This window comes from Musca vetustissima, unplaced genomic scaffold, assembly GCF_032173495.1.
Source record: "Musca vetustissima isolate MV318-11 ecotype Yass unplaced genomic scaffold, APGP_CSIRO_Mvet_v1 utg18174, whole genome shotgun sequence".
Taxonomy (NCBI): domain Eukaryota; kingdom Metazoa; phylum Arthropoda; class Insecta; order Diptera; family Muscidae; genus Musca; species Musca vetustissima.
The window spans coordinates 60,452-75,670 of NW_026886663.1; the positions used below are offsets into that span (position 1 = coordinate 60,452).

General features: G+C 35.9%; 1 protein-coding gene across 1 annotated transcript; it reads left to right on the forward strand.

Annotated features, from left to right (window-relative positions):
* Window positions 1–499: 499 nt before the first annotated feature.
* Window positions 500–13,389, forward strand: LOC133334128 (uncharacterized). The gene is made up of 3 exons (XM_061542426.1): window positions 500–608; window positions 1,840–1,976; window positions 13,204–13,389. Exons 1-3 carry the CDS (start codon window positions 500–502, stop codon window positions 13,387–13,389), a joined length of 432 nt encoding a protein of 143 aa, XP_061398410.1.
* The last annotated feature ends 1,830 nt before the right edge of the window (window positions 13,390–15,219 follow it).

A 15,219-nucleotide genomic window follows, 5' to 3' on the forward strand; every position in this document is an offset into this window, starting at 1 on the left:
GCCAAGTTTTATTTAAATCTATTCAGATTCGGATATAGCGCCTATATATATTTTCGGCCGATTTCATGTCAATGGTCTATAAAAAGTTAAGACGCATCTCTTGAATACAGCAAAAGTGGTAAAGGGTATCTGATCTGTCTGACTTTACTACTTTTTTTACCGGTTTTGTAACAATTTTTTATCTTAAAAGCAAAAATTGTAATAATTGTCTATACCTTTACAACACTGTGGTATAGGCAGACGCAGAGGATGGTGGCAGGGAGCCCGGCCGATATTACTTAGGCCCTATACTGAATTAGATATAAACTTAACCACACTGTGATATCAGTGGGGACGTTCGCAAGGGGTGGTGTCAGAGTGGCTGGCCCTGCCACCAATCGGAGGAATTCATAAAAAGTGGAGGCATGATAAAGGCATTATTTAAGGACATTCATCCGCCAGATTTTTCTTAGAAATACTCGCTATCACTGGACATCGTCTGAGTTCGACTCTTGTCACAATGTTTGACACCGGGTGGCAATGTTATTTATGTCCTATACCGCAACTGTTTATACCCTTCACCATACTGTGGTATAGGCAGGGACGTATGCAAGAGGTGACGGCAAGAAGCCCGTTCTCCCCAATTTAATTTATTTTTGAATCAGCGCTATGACCTTAAATCGATTTAGGTATGTCCGTCAGTCTGTGTGCCCTTGTTTTCTAGTATGCAAAATACAGGTCGGATTTACGGATCCGAATTGTATAGAATTTGGTATAACTAATATGTTTGTCCCAAGAACGAACCCTATTTAATCAGTTCAGATTAAGATATAGTTCCAATATATATTTTCGCCTGATTTAGGACCTAGCATAGAAAGTGTATTAATTGTTTTAACCATTTCAGATTTTACGATACACAAAATTATACATAGCATGTTCAATAGAATGTGTGCTAAGTTTTGTTAAAAGCGGTTCCAATTTAGATTTAGCTCCCTTATATATTTTCGACCGATTTTATATAAATGGTGTGTCAGATGCACAAAGTTTGTCCAATTGCGATGACATTTTAGACAGATGTAATACATAATTTTGTTTGAATTCACATAAATGGATCAGAGACCAGAGACCCTGTCTGCCCGATCTTACTGGTTATCTTGAAAATATTTGTCATAAAAGAAGAATTGATCCCCTGGACCACATTTTAGTTATTACAGATACCCATGCACTTCTGATAGTGAAGGACATACAAAATTTGCTATATGCGTTCGTTTGTCACTTGAAAAAAAAAAACAAATCCAATCTATGGAGATTTGTTTTTGACAAATCTGTCTCAAAAACCCACATGCATTGATTTAGAAAGCTACTTTAAATCAACTTCTAACAGATATACTGGCTTATCTATCATTTGTCCATATCCTTTGCCACTAAATCACAAAAGCCTACGGAATCAGCTTCTGTCTGTTTGTGGATTGAATGAACGAATGCATGAATGAATAACTCAAGTCTCTGGCCAAATGATGTTGGTGTTTTTGAATTATCACCTTTATGTCATTGCCAGGGGCCAAGAACAGTAGCAGTAGCAGCAGGAGCAGATACACTCAAAGATCAAAAAACCATAGAAATCATGTGTCTGTCTGTGTATCTGTGTGTGTATTTGTAGAATTCCCCCGGCAAAGATTTTGAATACCAATCTCTAACAATTGTTGTTGTTTTCTTTGTTTGTTTCAAATGCTGATGATGATTTTTACCATTTTACCTTAATGCTGGCTGATGTTGTTTTTTTTTTCTTTTTGTGTTTTACTCTTTTCTCATCATCTTCATGTGTTTTTTCTTTTCTCGTTTGCTTTTATGTCATTGCAGTTTGTAACCGCACCTATTATGGCGACATTGGACGAACGTACTCCATTAAGGTGCCAACACCACAGTGGAATAAACTCCCGTTTCTGTGTCACTTAACATTCACAGCATCAGGACACGATCAAGGTGACATTGTACAGGTAAGTGTTGTGGTTTCAGATATAATGTGTGTGTGTGTGTATATGTAAATGTACATAGTTAAGGACAACGATTATAGCAAAGGAAAAGGATTTTTACCGCAGATATTCTGAATAACAACATGACAACGACAAAAAATAACAATCACACACACACACTTACAAAAAGAACTCATACACACACAAATCTGTGGATGATAAGAATGATGAAGATGTATGACATAAACATTATATAGGTATTGGGGAGAGCGGGTGTGTGTATATGTGCGCATGTATTACGTGCTTATGCTTATGCATATATGAAGGATTTTTCGGTGACAGCATTTTTTCGAAACGCATGCAAATGACAAGAAGTTTATTAAAGGGGAAACAGGAATGGCATTCTTAACCATGGAATTGGCCTCAATACCGGCTGCTACTGTTGCTGCACACCACTTAAAGGGCAAATGATACGTGTGGGTGTAATGCTCAAAAAGGGTGGGTATTATGTTTTTAAAGAAAAGAAAAAGGACTCCTACCCATGCAACGGAAAGATAATTATTCAGGCACACGCCTTTAAACAACAATAATTGGTGATCTTGAAAGGCCGGAGTTTTTGAGTACCAGTAAGTATAACTGACTGAGTCGGCATTCATTTTATGTCCTCAATAGATAGGATGTCTCTTGTTTCCTGAAGTTTGGGTCGAGTCGAAACTAACTCAAAATTCGGATAGCAAGGTGGCTCGTAACAAGTAGAAGAAATCGAGGTAGACCCATGGCTACATTTGATAGATCCATTAGAATTGACATTGCCTTCATATAAAGGTCCCAGTATTTTGAAGACTTTAGTCAAGTTTTCAGCTTATGCTGCTGCTATTTGGCAATCCGGGTTCTTGGGGATTAAAACATAACATATATTCCATTTTCGGAATTATTAACCGAAATTTCTCATCGAAGTGGCCATAATTTGGCATATCGGATTCCAGGCCATAACCATATCACCTTTAATTTTCGGAATATTTAAGTTCCAACTCCAGTTTTACAACCTGAGTGGTACATTATTTTTTATTAAAGCATGAACAATCTTCTACAATAACATATACCCCATATACAAGTTCCTGACTGATTTTAAGAATTTTGAATGCACACCACATCGTGGATGGGAATAAAAAGTCCTGCCCAGCCGACCTGGAAACTGGAAGAGAAGCTCCTTCCCCATATAGCCAATGTGGTGTAGTGATCCATAGAGTCGGCCAGTCAGACGAATGTCCCTATCACACCACATTGTGGTGGGTATAAAAAGTCCTGCCCAGTCGAACTTAGGAGTGGTGGTGTAGGGCGCCATATAGTCGGGCAGTCAGTACCATGTCCCTTTCATACTGGTTTACATGGAAATAAAAACAGCTTTAAGGTCAAGGTTACAAAGACAGGTTCCCTTTCCAACTTTTTAAAATACCTTCTCGTTATTATTTTCGGCCACATTGAATAAAAACCGTCACAGTCGTAATGATGTAATTATATTAAAACTTATTTCCGGAAGGACACTCAAGGATGATATAAAAAAATCTGCCTTTTGTCATTGAACAATGAACCCTGTTTAGTCTTCCGTTCCCCCCCCCCCCCCCCCCCCCAAAAAAAATAACAGATACCATTCACCTAAACATCCCCTCCATTTAAGAGCTGTTTGTCTAACCCACTGACTGACATATGTCACGTACTGAAAGTGTGCCAACACAAGATTATGCCCTTGTCACTGTCAGAGCTTACCTTTAACTAACTGCTACTGTCTTCGAATTTAACATACGTTTCCTAGCGAAAAAAAAAGAAAACAAAAATCCCCAACTCATTGTTGTTGTTTGTTAACGAAATCATGATAACCCCTGCCGTTCAAAATACAAAATCACAACAATAGCAACAACAACAAAAATACCAAAATCAACTACAACAATAACTAGAAGTTTACACTACTTGTAGATGGCGATAACCTGTAAGAGACACTCACCACGCCACACCACACTACCGACCAACCGACTACACTTATTTGACATGACCCCCACGAAAGCTTTTACGCTAGGAAACTAGCAGAACTGCCAGACTGAAAATCACAAAAACCAAAACAAGTATATTTAGGGGAACCAAAATTGTTAAAAACAAATATATATAAACAAAAGTTGTATTTTTTACTTCTATATATAAATATTTAAATGGAGGGAATAGGGGAGAACAAAAGTTCCAACTCCTGTTATGTTTAATAATTTGTTGTGAACTGAAAGTTTTGAGCAGTTAAGTGTGATACAGTTATGGTATGTCATAGTGCTGTTATGTTCATTTTTATTCCTGGGGGATTTCCTAAAGAATGTGTGTAAAAGAATGATGATGGTGGATCGATAAAAAAGGTGAAAAATTTCATAGAAAAATTTCCCAGTTTCAAGTTTTCCATATAAAATACCGAAATTCTCCAGGAAAAATTACACATCTCTCAATTTTTTTCACGAAATTATTTAAAATGGTAAACATTTGTATAAACAACTTAAAAGGTCGTTAAGTTCGGTGTGCATTCAAAAATTTTAAAAAGGTCGGAAATTTCATATGTCTATTGTGTCATTGTGCATGTACAAGTCTGCCAGTATAGATATTTATTTGGGAAAATGATAAGCCAACTAACAGATACATATATAAAGAAAACTAAACAACGCGTTTGTATTCGAGCAATGACAAAATCATAAAATATTTCTGTAAAGAAGGTTTTTTAATCAGTAACCTGGGTGGTGCACTCTGTACACCAAACAACACAGGTTACTCGCCTACGCAGATGACATCGACATAATGGGTCGAACTTTGAGAGCGGTAACAGCCACATTTGAACAAATTGAGAAGGAGTCTGCCAAAGTGGGTCTGGCAGTAAATGGCGAGAAGACCAAGCTGATGGTATCAACGCGCAAGACGTCCAATAGACTCGGACCAACTGTCTAACTTGAGAACTACAGCTTCGAGGTAGTCAAAGATTTTATATACCTTGGTATCGCCATAAAAAAACGAATGACATCAGTTTTGAAATTCGAAGAAAGATAGCGATGGCCAACCGATGCTACTATGGTCTGAGCAAACAAGTCAAAAGCAAGGCCACCTTCCGCCAGACCAAACTCACACTCTACATGACACTGATACTACCAGTGCTGTTATACGGATCTGAAGCATGTGTACGTACGCAAACAAATGAGGTAGCTCTTGGAGTGTTTGAGAGAAAACTGCTCCGAAAGATCTATTTGCCGATCTGCGTTGACGGTGAATATCGCCGTCGAATGAACCATTAGCTGTACCAGCTATTCTCGGACATCGACATTGTAAGACGTATTGAGCTGCAGCGACTACGTTGGCAGCCCAGAAGGCATATAAAAGCAAACCAGCTGAAGGTTCACGCACAAGGAGATGGCCAAGAATATGTTGGAAAGATCAAGTCGAAGACAACATCGCCGGAAATGATCCTTTACATTGGAAAAACTGCGCAAAAGACCGACGCGCCTGGAAATAATTTTTATGCCCGGTTTATGGAATGCAAGGAAAATTATCAGAAAAAATGAAACCTTTATATGGCGACTAGGTCTAAAAAACATTTCTAGAACATTTTATGCGTAAAATTGGCGAGCTGCATCAAAACGTCAACCTAAGTTCATAGATTTCGGTAAGAAGATTTGACATCCCATCAGAACCTGAAAATCAATTAAAGGGGATCGTCCGTCCATGTATTTTTGTGTGCAAAGTACAGGTTGCATTTATGATCCAATTTCTATGAAATTTGGCAAAGGTCACTTGTTTGGCCCAAGAGCGAAACCTATTAAAATTGAAGAAAATGGGTTCAGCTTTAGATATAGCTCCCATATATAGTTTCGTCAGATTTTATGAAAATGGTGCATCCAAATCCCAATGTTTATCCAATTGAGACAAAATTTTGCGCAGAGTTCTGGATTTAGATATAGCTTGATGTTGATGTATATTTTGAGGTATTTTCATCATTCAGAAAAATATTTTATATCTCAGTAAATCTTTGTGAGTTGGCACGTTTTTAAGCCGAATTTGATTTGGTACTCCCCAAGATATAGGGCAATGGATGTATCGTTCATTTTTGGTAGCAACATTTTTTTACATAATATGTTGTTATTGTTATAGATTTCCCTATTACAACATTTATTGAGATATAAAATATTTTTCTGGGTGATGGAATTACCTCAAAATAAATATCAAATCTGGTAGTCGTTATCTCAGTTTTAAATGTTTTTTTTCCAAAACAATCCGCATGTTAGAAATCCTTGGCATTAGAATGACAATGAAAATACGTCACATTGTCGGATAAAATCATACGCCAGAGTTACAATTTGCCTTATATTCCCATTGAATGTGAAAAAAGAGGGTAGAGTGTGATTGTCCTCTTTTTTCGGCGGTAAAGTAATTCCATATTCACACCATCCTTAGAGTGTTACAAAATAAAGAAAACAACCTGCTGGTAGTTGTCGCCTAATGTTCATGTCACTGTCGCCTGAAATGATGTTATCATTATGTTAGGCAAAAAAGCGGAGTAACGCGCGCGCACACATATACATTTCCATTTTGATGTTACATTTTACATGGAAAAGTGTAAGAGGCAGTTTATCCCGTGTACTTATGTGATGCGTGTGTGTTTGCGGCACAAATTTACAAAATTACATATTTATGTAAAACTTCCAGACCCCTTAGATATTTTCATTGGATTTTGTCGTATATACCATATTTAGAAGATATGAATCTTCTGATAATATCCCTGGGAGTCGTAGTTTTATCAACGTTCCTTATGTATATCTGGCCTAATCAGTGTTGCCTAGCGTCATACTATAGTCATACTCATCTGTATCTTATATTATCAATGTTTCGGGGTAGCCCCCATATAACGGTACCCCCAATATTCGGTATTTTGGTTTCATTTACACAGAGTTCATCATAAGGAAAAATATAAAAAGAGCGACCTGTTCTTTTTTACAAAAAAATACATGTTAATTGACTCAGAAAGTGATTCTAGGAGGCGTTACGAAATTAGTACCCAATGGCCTTACACAATGTTCTGCATGGTGGTGCTGGGTGGTGAGACACTGAAATTCAATACATTTAAAACTGGGCGGTATTGGACTTTTCAAAACATGTTTAATTAAATGTACAATAATTTCTGATAAATAGTTAAAAATACCCAAATACCACAACTAACCCTTAACTTTCTGCGGATATACATTCCGAGCCTACATAATATTTTGCGATTTTTGTACTCTATTGACCGATTAGAGGTCAACAGCTCCTCTGAGGCTTTACTCCATAAGATTCAAATTTTGTTATTTTTAGAAAAGAGTTTTGGTTGGTCCCCCTTTCGAATTAGTTGGCCACATCGTCGCCCCCATGTACAATTTGAGATGTTCTTTAAATATGAACTAGTCATTTCCTAACCATCCGCGCGATATTTCCTACCTCTAGTTTGGTAATTGTAATACTAAGCAATATCTAAATATGTGGGAGTTAACGTATAACTCCTACATACAAGGACATACACCAACCACTCCTCTTAGATATAGTTTCAATTTCATGGGTCTACGGCCTTCAGGAGTAAATATATACGCCAAAAGATTCATTTTTCCCGCACAAAAGTCGTGATCCATTCGACACGCAAAATATTGGCATGTCTTCATCTAAACAGTCTTTGGTCAGATTCCCTTCATCGTGAAAAAATTCATCCCCTAAATATTAACCTATCATTATCTACATTCAAAATTGACGTAACGATTGGTCCATAACTGGGGCCTTCATCGTACTTACTAATAACAATGGACGGCCACGCATATCTAGATCGACTCAGCTAGTCGATATATCACGATCGGTATAATAAAAGGTTGTCCTAGGACCAATGTTTTCCGGCGTTACAAACTCTTCCGGTCACACAAAGCTATAAGAACATGGCAACATAAATTTGCCAAATTAATTTTGCTACAAATTTTAAAGTCAAAATCGAAAACAAACCACATTATATGTATATCCATCCCATTAAATCTTATTACATAACAGTGTCTGCAATTATGTTTTATTATTAATTTCTCGTTGTGTGCACACAATATCTAATCACCACCGCCATCAAGCGGAAAAATATGAAGCAATTTAAAGAAAAAGGCTTTCAGATAATTTTAATCTTCTAATCGTTTGCAGCAACGAAATATGTTAATTAGACAAGCAGGCATTCTGCAAAATGTTAAAAGGCTGAAATTTATTTTACAGAAAAAAATCAAATTGCCTGCTTAAATACCAATTTCCCTACCTTTAAATTGTGGCTAAATACCTTAGAACGATTTTTGTTCGTTTGCTTGCCTTTTGTTTGTGTATGTTGGGGGGTTTAAATTAAGCAGGAAATTGAGGAAAGAGCTTTTAATGTAATTCTTTTTCTGTTGTTTTGGATTTCTTAATTCATTCTTAGTAAATTTCATGTTAAAAAGAATAATATTTGTTGTAACAACAAAATAAAAGGGCTAAAAGGGTAGGATATTAAAAGAAGGGCGGGAAAAATAACAGAGGAAAGGATGTAATTTTTATTGTTCATGAAATATTTAAGGTAAGCATAGCTATACACGAAATTTCTTAGAATGGGTCTAGGGGGAGGGGGCGTAAGACAAAAAATCCGTAAATTTACATTCAATCAGCCCTTTGAATGAGAAAAAAAGAAACGAAAACAATGAACGTTTCACGTTCATTTAAAAGGTAAACAACGGAAATCACCCACCCCTCAAACGTACCATGACAAATGTTTGGACAAATCATGAAACAAAAGAACAACGAAGCGACGACAGCTTGTGTACTATCAGTTATGCCACCAGATGACTGAAGTTACAACACCAACTACACCACACAACAATAGAACAAATTAAGCCACAACGTATCTATAGCTCAAGTTAAGCCATAAAGCGATACTTTGAAATGTAGGTGTATGTTTGTAGTGGTATGTGATAAAGAATTAGATTATAATACTCATACCAATAAATGACAGTCATGTATATATGTGTTAAAATTTAGTTTATATTTAAATTTAGAAAATTCCATCGAAATATTGAAATTATATTAATACAGAAATGTGGAGATAATATCGACTGAGCCTGAACCAAATCTCCAAAATTGTCCTAGTATGATAATACCTCTAAAATATGAGCAAAGAACCAAAATTTCTTATACAAATTTCTCACAAGTTCTTCACACAAAATTATGGTGTCTTGCAACGTTGTGAGGGTGTCTCGAGATATAGAGCATTTAGGTATAGGAAATGTGGATATCCTTTATATTCTGAGGAGTCTAATTTGATTGATGGATGCTCCTTCAGCGGCAAATCTTATTACGATGTATTGTCAATATTGGAGGGTAGGTGTAAAGGTACCCTCCATATAAAGGTCCCACCCCATTATAAATACCTAGCTGGTCCCAGTCGAATTTTCCAAACTAAGAGCCAAATTAAGGCAATATTTGTACTTAGTGGTAAAAAATATCTTTTCAGAAAATTGTTAATGTAGGTCCACGCTTTGGTATAGCCCCATTAATCGACTGCATTTTGACATACCTGGTTCTTAGAGGATGAAATATATCTTTGCTTAAGAAGGTCTATGTTTTGGCATAGCCCCCATATACAGTTCCCTCCCGATTCATGGTATTATCATTGGCTCATTTCTAGACTCATTTTTCAACATTATGACCGTAATTTGGCATTCGAAGTCCTTGTTGGTTAAAATATTAACATGCAGAACTTTTTATATCCAACACAACTATCTTGTCATTATATGTATTATAGCTTTGTGCAGTCCCAAGAATAATATAATGCTAATTTTTAGTGGGAAGATTTACTATCGCAACACAACCCAAAAGAACAAGTTACAACCAATTGAGTAGAAAAATGCGTATCGTTATATGGGGACAACCCTTAAAGGTGCACCAATATCGATAATTTTCAGTAGAAAGAAAAATCCCCATAATATTCGGTATTTGCCATAAATTTCAAAGCTCTATCTCAATTATTGCGATCTCTACCGTGATTTCAACAGACAGGCGGACACACAAACATAGACATAGAATTTTATACTGATCTCCGATGAATATTTCGATGTGTTGACAAATTTAATGCACACTCCACCTTATGGTTAAGGGTATACAGATGTAGAAAATGGTCCAAGGCATATTTGAAATTTCGGGTTTTTGTGGTAAAAAAATTATTTGTAGAAAATATCCTTAGACCCATATTATTGCAACCACCCGTTTGTGGAACAGTGAAGGTCTTAGCAGACATATCCAATTTAATTTCGCTATTTAGTTTTCTCTTAGGCTACAAAACCTCTGGACAGACTATTTATGAGGACATAGCCACGTAAATCATGAGATCTATTGGGCATCTAGCCCAGTCGAACTTTTCATTGTTTTACTTGTTGTTCTAAAAAATGTCTCCATGCATTATTCATTATACCCTTCACCACACTGTGGTACAGGGTATTATGTCTTTGTGCATATGTTTGTAACAGGCAAAAGGAAACGAGATAGACACATGGTTCCTTTTGAGAATATGCATGGAATCACTTTCTGAGTCGATTTATGCATGTCCGTCCGTCCGTCTGTAGATGTTAAATTGTAAACAAAGTACAGGTCGCATTTATGATCCGATTTGGATGAAATTTGGCATAGGTCACTTATTTGGCCCAAGGACGAACCCTATTGAAATTGGGAAAAATCGGTCGAGATTTAGATATAGCTCCCATATATATTTTCTCCCGATTTAATGTAAATGGTGTACCAATGTCCCTATATATCGTTCGATTTGCACGAAATTTGGCACAGAGTACTGAATTATGTCTATAATGATGTGTGTTAAATTTCCTGGAAATCGGTACAGATTTAGATATAGCTCCCATATATATTTTCGTCCGATTTGAGGTAAATGATGCGCCAAAGTCCCTAAATATCTTTCGATTTGCACGAAATTTGGCACATCGTAATTAATTAGGTCTAGAATGATGTGTGTTAAGTTTCCTGAAAATTGGTCCAGATTTAGATATAGCTCCCATATAGTTTCGTCCAATTTCATGTAAATGGTGCCCCAAAGTCCCTATATATCTTTCGATTTGCACGAAATTTGGTACAGCCTAATTATTTAGGTCTAGAATGATGTCTTCCAAGTTTCGTGAAAATCGGTCCAGATTTAGATAGATATCGCTCCCTTTTATTATAGATTGATTTTAAGTAATTGACGCACCAAGGAACCAATAGGAACAAAACGTTCTGAAATTAGTATAACCTCACCTGTGACAAGTTTGTTTGAAATCGCTTAATATTTGGATAGACCTTCCATATATAGTCATATAGTCGGCCCCGTCCGGCTTTACTACTTTCCTTACTGGTTTTTCTATGCGCTCTACCTTATTGTGGAAGCACCGAAAATCGGTGACCAGCCATTATACCCCTCACCCCACTGTGGTACAGGGTATTCTGTCTTTGTGCATATGTTTGTAACAGGCAAAAGGAAACGAGATAGACACATGGTTCCTTTTGAGAATATGCATAGAATCAATTTCTGTCCGTCTATATCTTTCGATTTGCACGAAATTTGGCATAGCGTAATGAATTGGGTCTAGACTGATGTGTGTCAAGTTTCCTGAAAATCGGTCCAGATTTAGATATAGCTCCCATACCTATTTTCGTCCGATTTAATGTAAATGGAGAACCAAAGTCCTTATATATATTTAAATTTGCACTAAATTTGGCATAGCGTAATGATTTAGATTTAGATATAGCTCCATATATATTTTTCCTCCGATTTAATGAAAAAGGTGCACTAAAGTCAATATGTATCTTTCGATTTGCACGGCATTGCGTAACGAATTAGGTCTAGAATGATGTGTGTTAAGTGTCGTGAAAATCGGTTCAGATTTAGATATAGCTCCTATATGTCTTTTCTTTCGATTTTATGTAAATTGTGCACTAAAGACCCAAAGTTTTTCCGATTGTGACACAATTTTGTACAATGAACTGTAGTTAATATAAGTTTATCTCTGGCAAGTCCCATTGAAATCGGTTCACATTATATATATATATACAATTGACAATCGATTTGAATTTTAATTTCAAAAAACAATTATGTTCGATTTACATACGTTGAACCTGTCCTTGTTTCTTCAATTTTTCAACCTTGCTACAAATACGTTTTCATCTTACTCCCCTTTGAGGCATTTTGAGTTTCGATTTCGGTTTATATCCATTTAAAATTTTTTACATGTTGCAACCTTGACCCATTTTGCAATTTCACAGCAAACTGAAAAATCAAACGTCAATTTGTAATATTAACTAACTCAATTTGCTGCTTGACTTCTCTATTTTATTTTGTGTGACCCGAAATGAAATATGATTTTTTGCAGCACCATCATTTGTTAGCCAACAAAAAAGAGCTGTCAATCAATGTTTTGGATTGACAGAATACCAAACAAAAAAATTCTTCTTCGATTTTGTCCAGCTAATAAGAGACATGCATAGTAGTGATGTTACGATAACTTCTAACTAAACAAACACAATGGAGCGCAGGAGAAAAATGAAATGTCACAGTAGTTACATTTGGGTAATAAATTCCCATTACCCAAAGGTGACAAACAACAAGAAAAACCAGAGAAACAAAATCAGGAATTGAAAATATAGGGGAAGTAAGGAAAAATGAAATACCACCAGAACTAATTGAAAAATGTACGAAAGAGATGGCAAAATGTAACATGGCAACATGTCACGAGCGTGTTACTCACGTTAACTCACGCCAAGAAAACGTGCAACGAAAGGAAATGATTTATGGCTATTAGGGGCAAATAATTGAATGTCCAATGCGTAGACAGATTACGACACGTACTCAATACATTTCCCAAAGACACACAAACACACATGCATGCACGCACATCCTTCTTGGTGAATTGCCTAAGGGAGGGGAAATGTGGTTTGAGGATATCTCCCCCTCCGGAATGGCAAACATGCCTTAATTGACACTAGAAAATTGATCCTATTTTGTTATTGCCAACCAGGTTGTAAGCAATCACAAACGTACACAAATACGTACATATTTACTACACACATTCGCGTAACATGAATTGTAACAATATTTGTTGTTGTTGTTATTTTTGTTATTCTTTTCGAAGTAATAAAAATCTATTTTTATGTTTTCCAATTTTCTTCTCCTCTCTAGATAATATTCGACAGTTTTACTGTGGGTCGCTTTGATGAGGGTATGGTCGATACAGATGTGGATGGCTATGAGACAAGTCTTAGCCCCACAGGAGAATTACCAGGATGTCCAGAAGGCTTCATGCAGGTAAGTTCAAATAAACAAAAACGAAACGAAACAATCAAAAAATGTACAACCACAATATAACAATGGGATAAGCAGCAGAAAAAGAAGAGCAAGAGAACAAATGAAAAGAAGACAATTGTTCTTCTTTGTTCGGAAAATAAATTTTGCAACCGCAAGTTTTGGAAAAATATAAAAATACTTTGGAATGAAATAAGTTTCGTAATATATGTATGTTATCTATCTTTGATATGAATCTATTTGAAGAACACAATAACCACTTTCTTAGTTAAAAACCACAATCTCTATTTTTAGAATAATCCAAAGATAGGTATTGAAACTTGATAAATATGGAGAAATATTGCCAGAATGTATATAAACCCATGTAGGGTTGGTTTCTGAATCTTCTATAAAAAAGGAGTACTCATCGGAGAGTTTCAGACTAGATAATATAAGAGTTTTTGTGTATTTTAAACAGGTTTCCTATATGTACCACACCTTTAGTTTTTGAGTCAGTTTTATAGTGGTCTGAAAGATGCCTAATTCTTGAGAACGTAGTGGAATTGGCTTCTTTGGATAGTTGTCTCCGGTTATCATAGTGAAATTCTCGAAACACATGAGATAAATAGGTTCAAATTGCTTGTATAACATGTGTTTTCCTGCCTAAGAATGGACTAAGAATCACGAAAAAAAATACAGTTTATGCTATTCGATGGAGGTGATGGTTGAATGATTAAGTAAGGATGCATTCACAAATAAAATTCAAAATTACCAAATCTATTTTGGAAATCCGTTATATTTTTAAGCAGGCTTTTATTTATAGAAAAAACTTTAAGATATTCTATGTTAATAGATAATGTAGATCTTCCGCGATCTACAATATGTACGAAGGACCTAAAAATGATATGTGAACCTATTTATTTTGGATTCTCTTGAGTAGAAAATCTTCCTAAGTACAATTATCAATATTGGCCTTAGAATCTGGGATTTTTCAGTGGCATTTCTAACAAAAATTATATTTTTATATTTTTTCGGTATAGCCATCTATATAACTGTATCAGTATGTTGAAGCTTTATCCATCGGCACATTAACACATGGACAGACCTGTCTTACATCCCTATAGCTAATTATACGACAAAAAGTGTAGCTCATCAAAACATCGACTTTGGATACCCAAATCCGTTTCAAAATCCTTTTAAACCAAATCCGTTTCACATATTTTGCAGTTTTTTAGAAATATTCGTCTATTTACACGGACTTATCACTTAGATCACAGTTTAGCACATCGTGCATATCCGTCTGTTTGTTGTAATCACTATAGCCTCTAAACAAATTTAGATAGATTGACAAGAATTTGCATACAGTTGTCTTTTGTCTGCAGACAGGTCAAGTTCGAAAATGGGCTGTATAGATCCACGTTTAGGCATAGCCCCAATATATGGATACTCCCAATTTTCGTTATATTAGCTTTCTTGAGTGCGTTCTTCAAACGAATACCCGACGTACCAAATTTCTCCACTAAAAATTATAAATATAGGTCCAGTTTTTGTGTTAGCCACATATAATCATACCTCCCAATATTCAGTATTTTGGGGTTCTTGAGCCAGATTTTCAATGGAATTCCCTGTAATTTATTATTTTCGTTAATTTTGGGTAACAAAACTCTCCACTTACTATCGTAAATATAGGTCAATTTTTTCTGGTAGCCCCCATATAACGGTACCCCCAATTTTCGGTATTGTGGAGTTCTTAAGCGCGCTTTTCAACCGAATTCGCTGATTTTGATACATTGGGTTCATATTGGGTACCATTTTTCGCAACTAAAATGATAAACAGCGGTTACCAGAAAAGTAGACCTTGTTTATCATTTATATCGGTATCCGCAAATGTTCAATATTTTTGTTTGGGGCGGG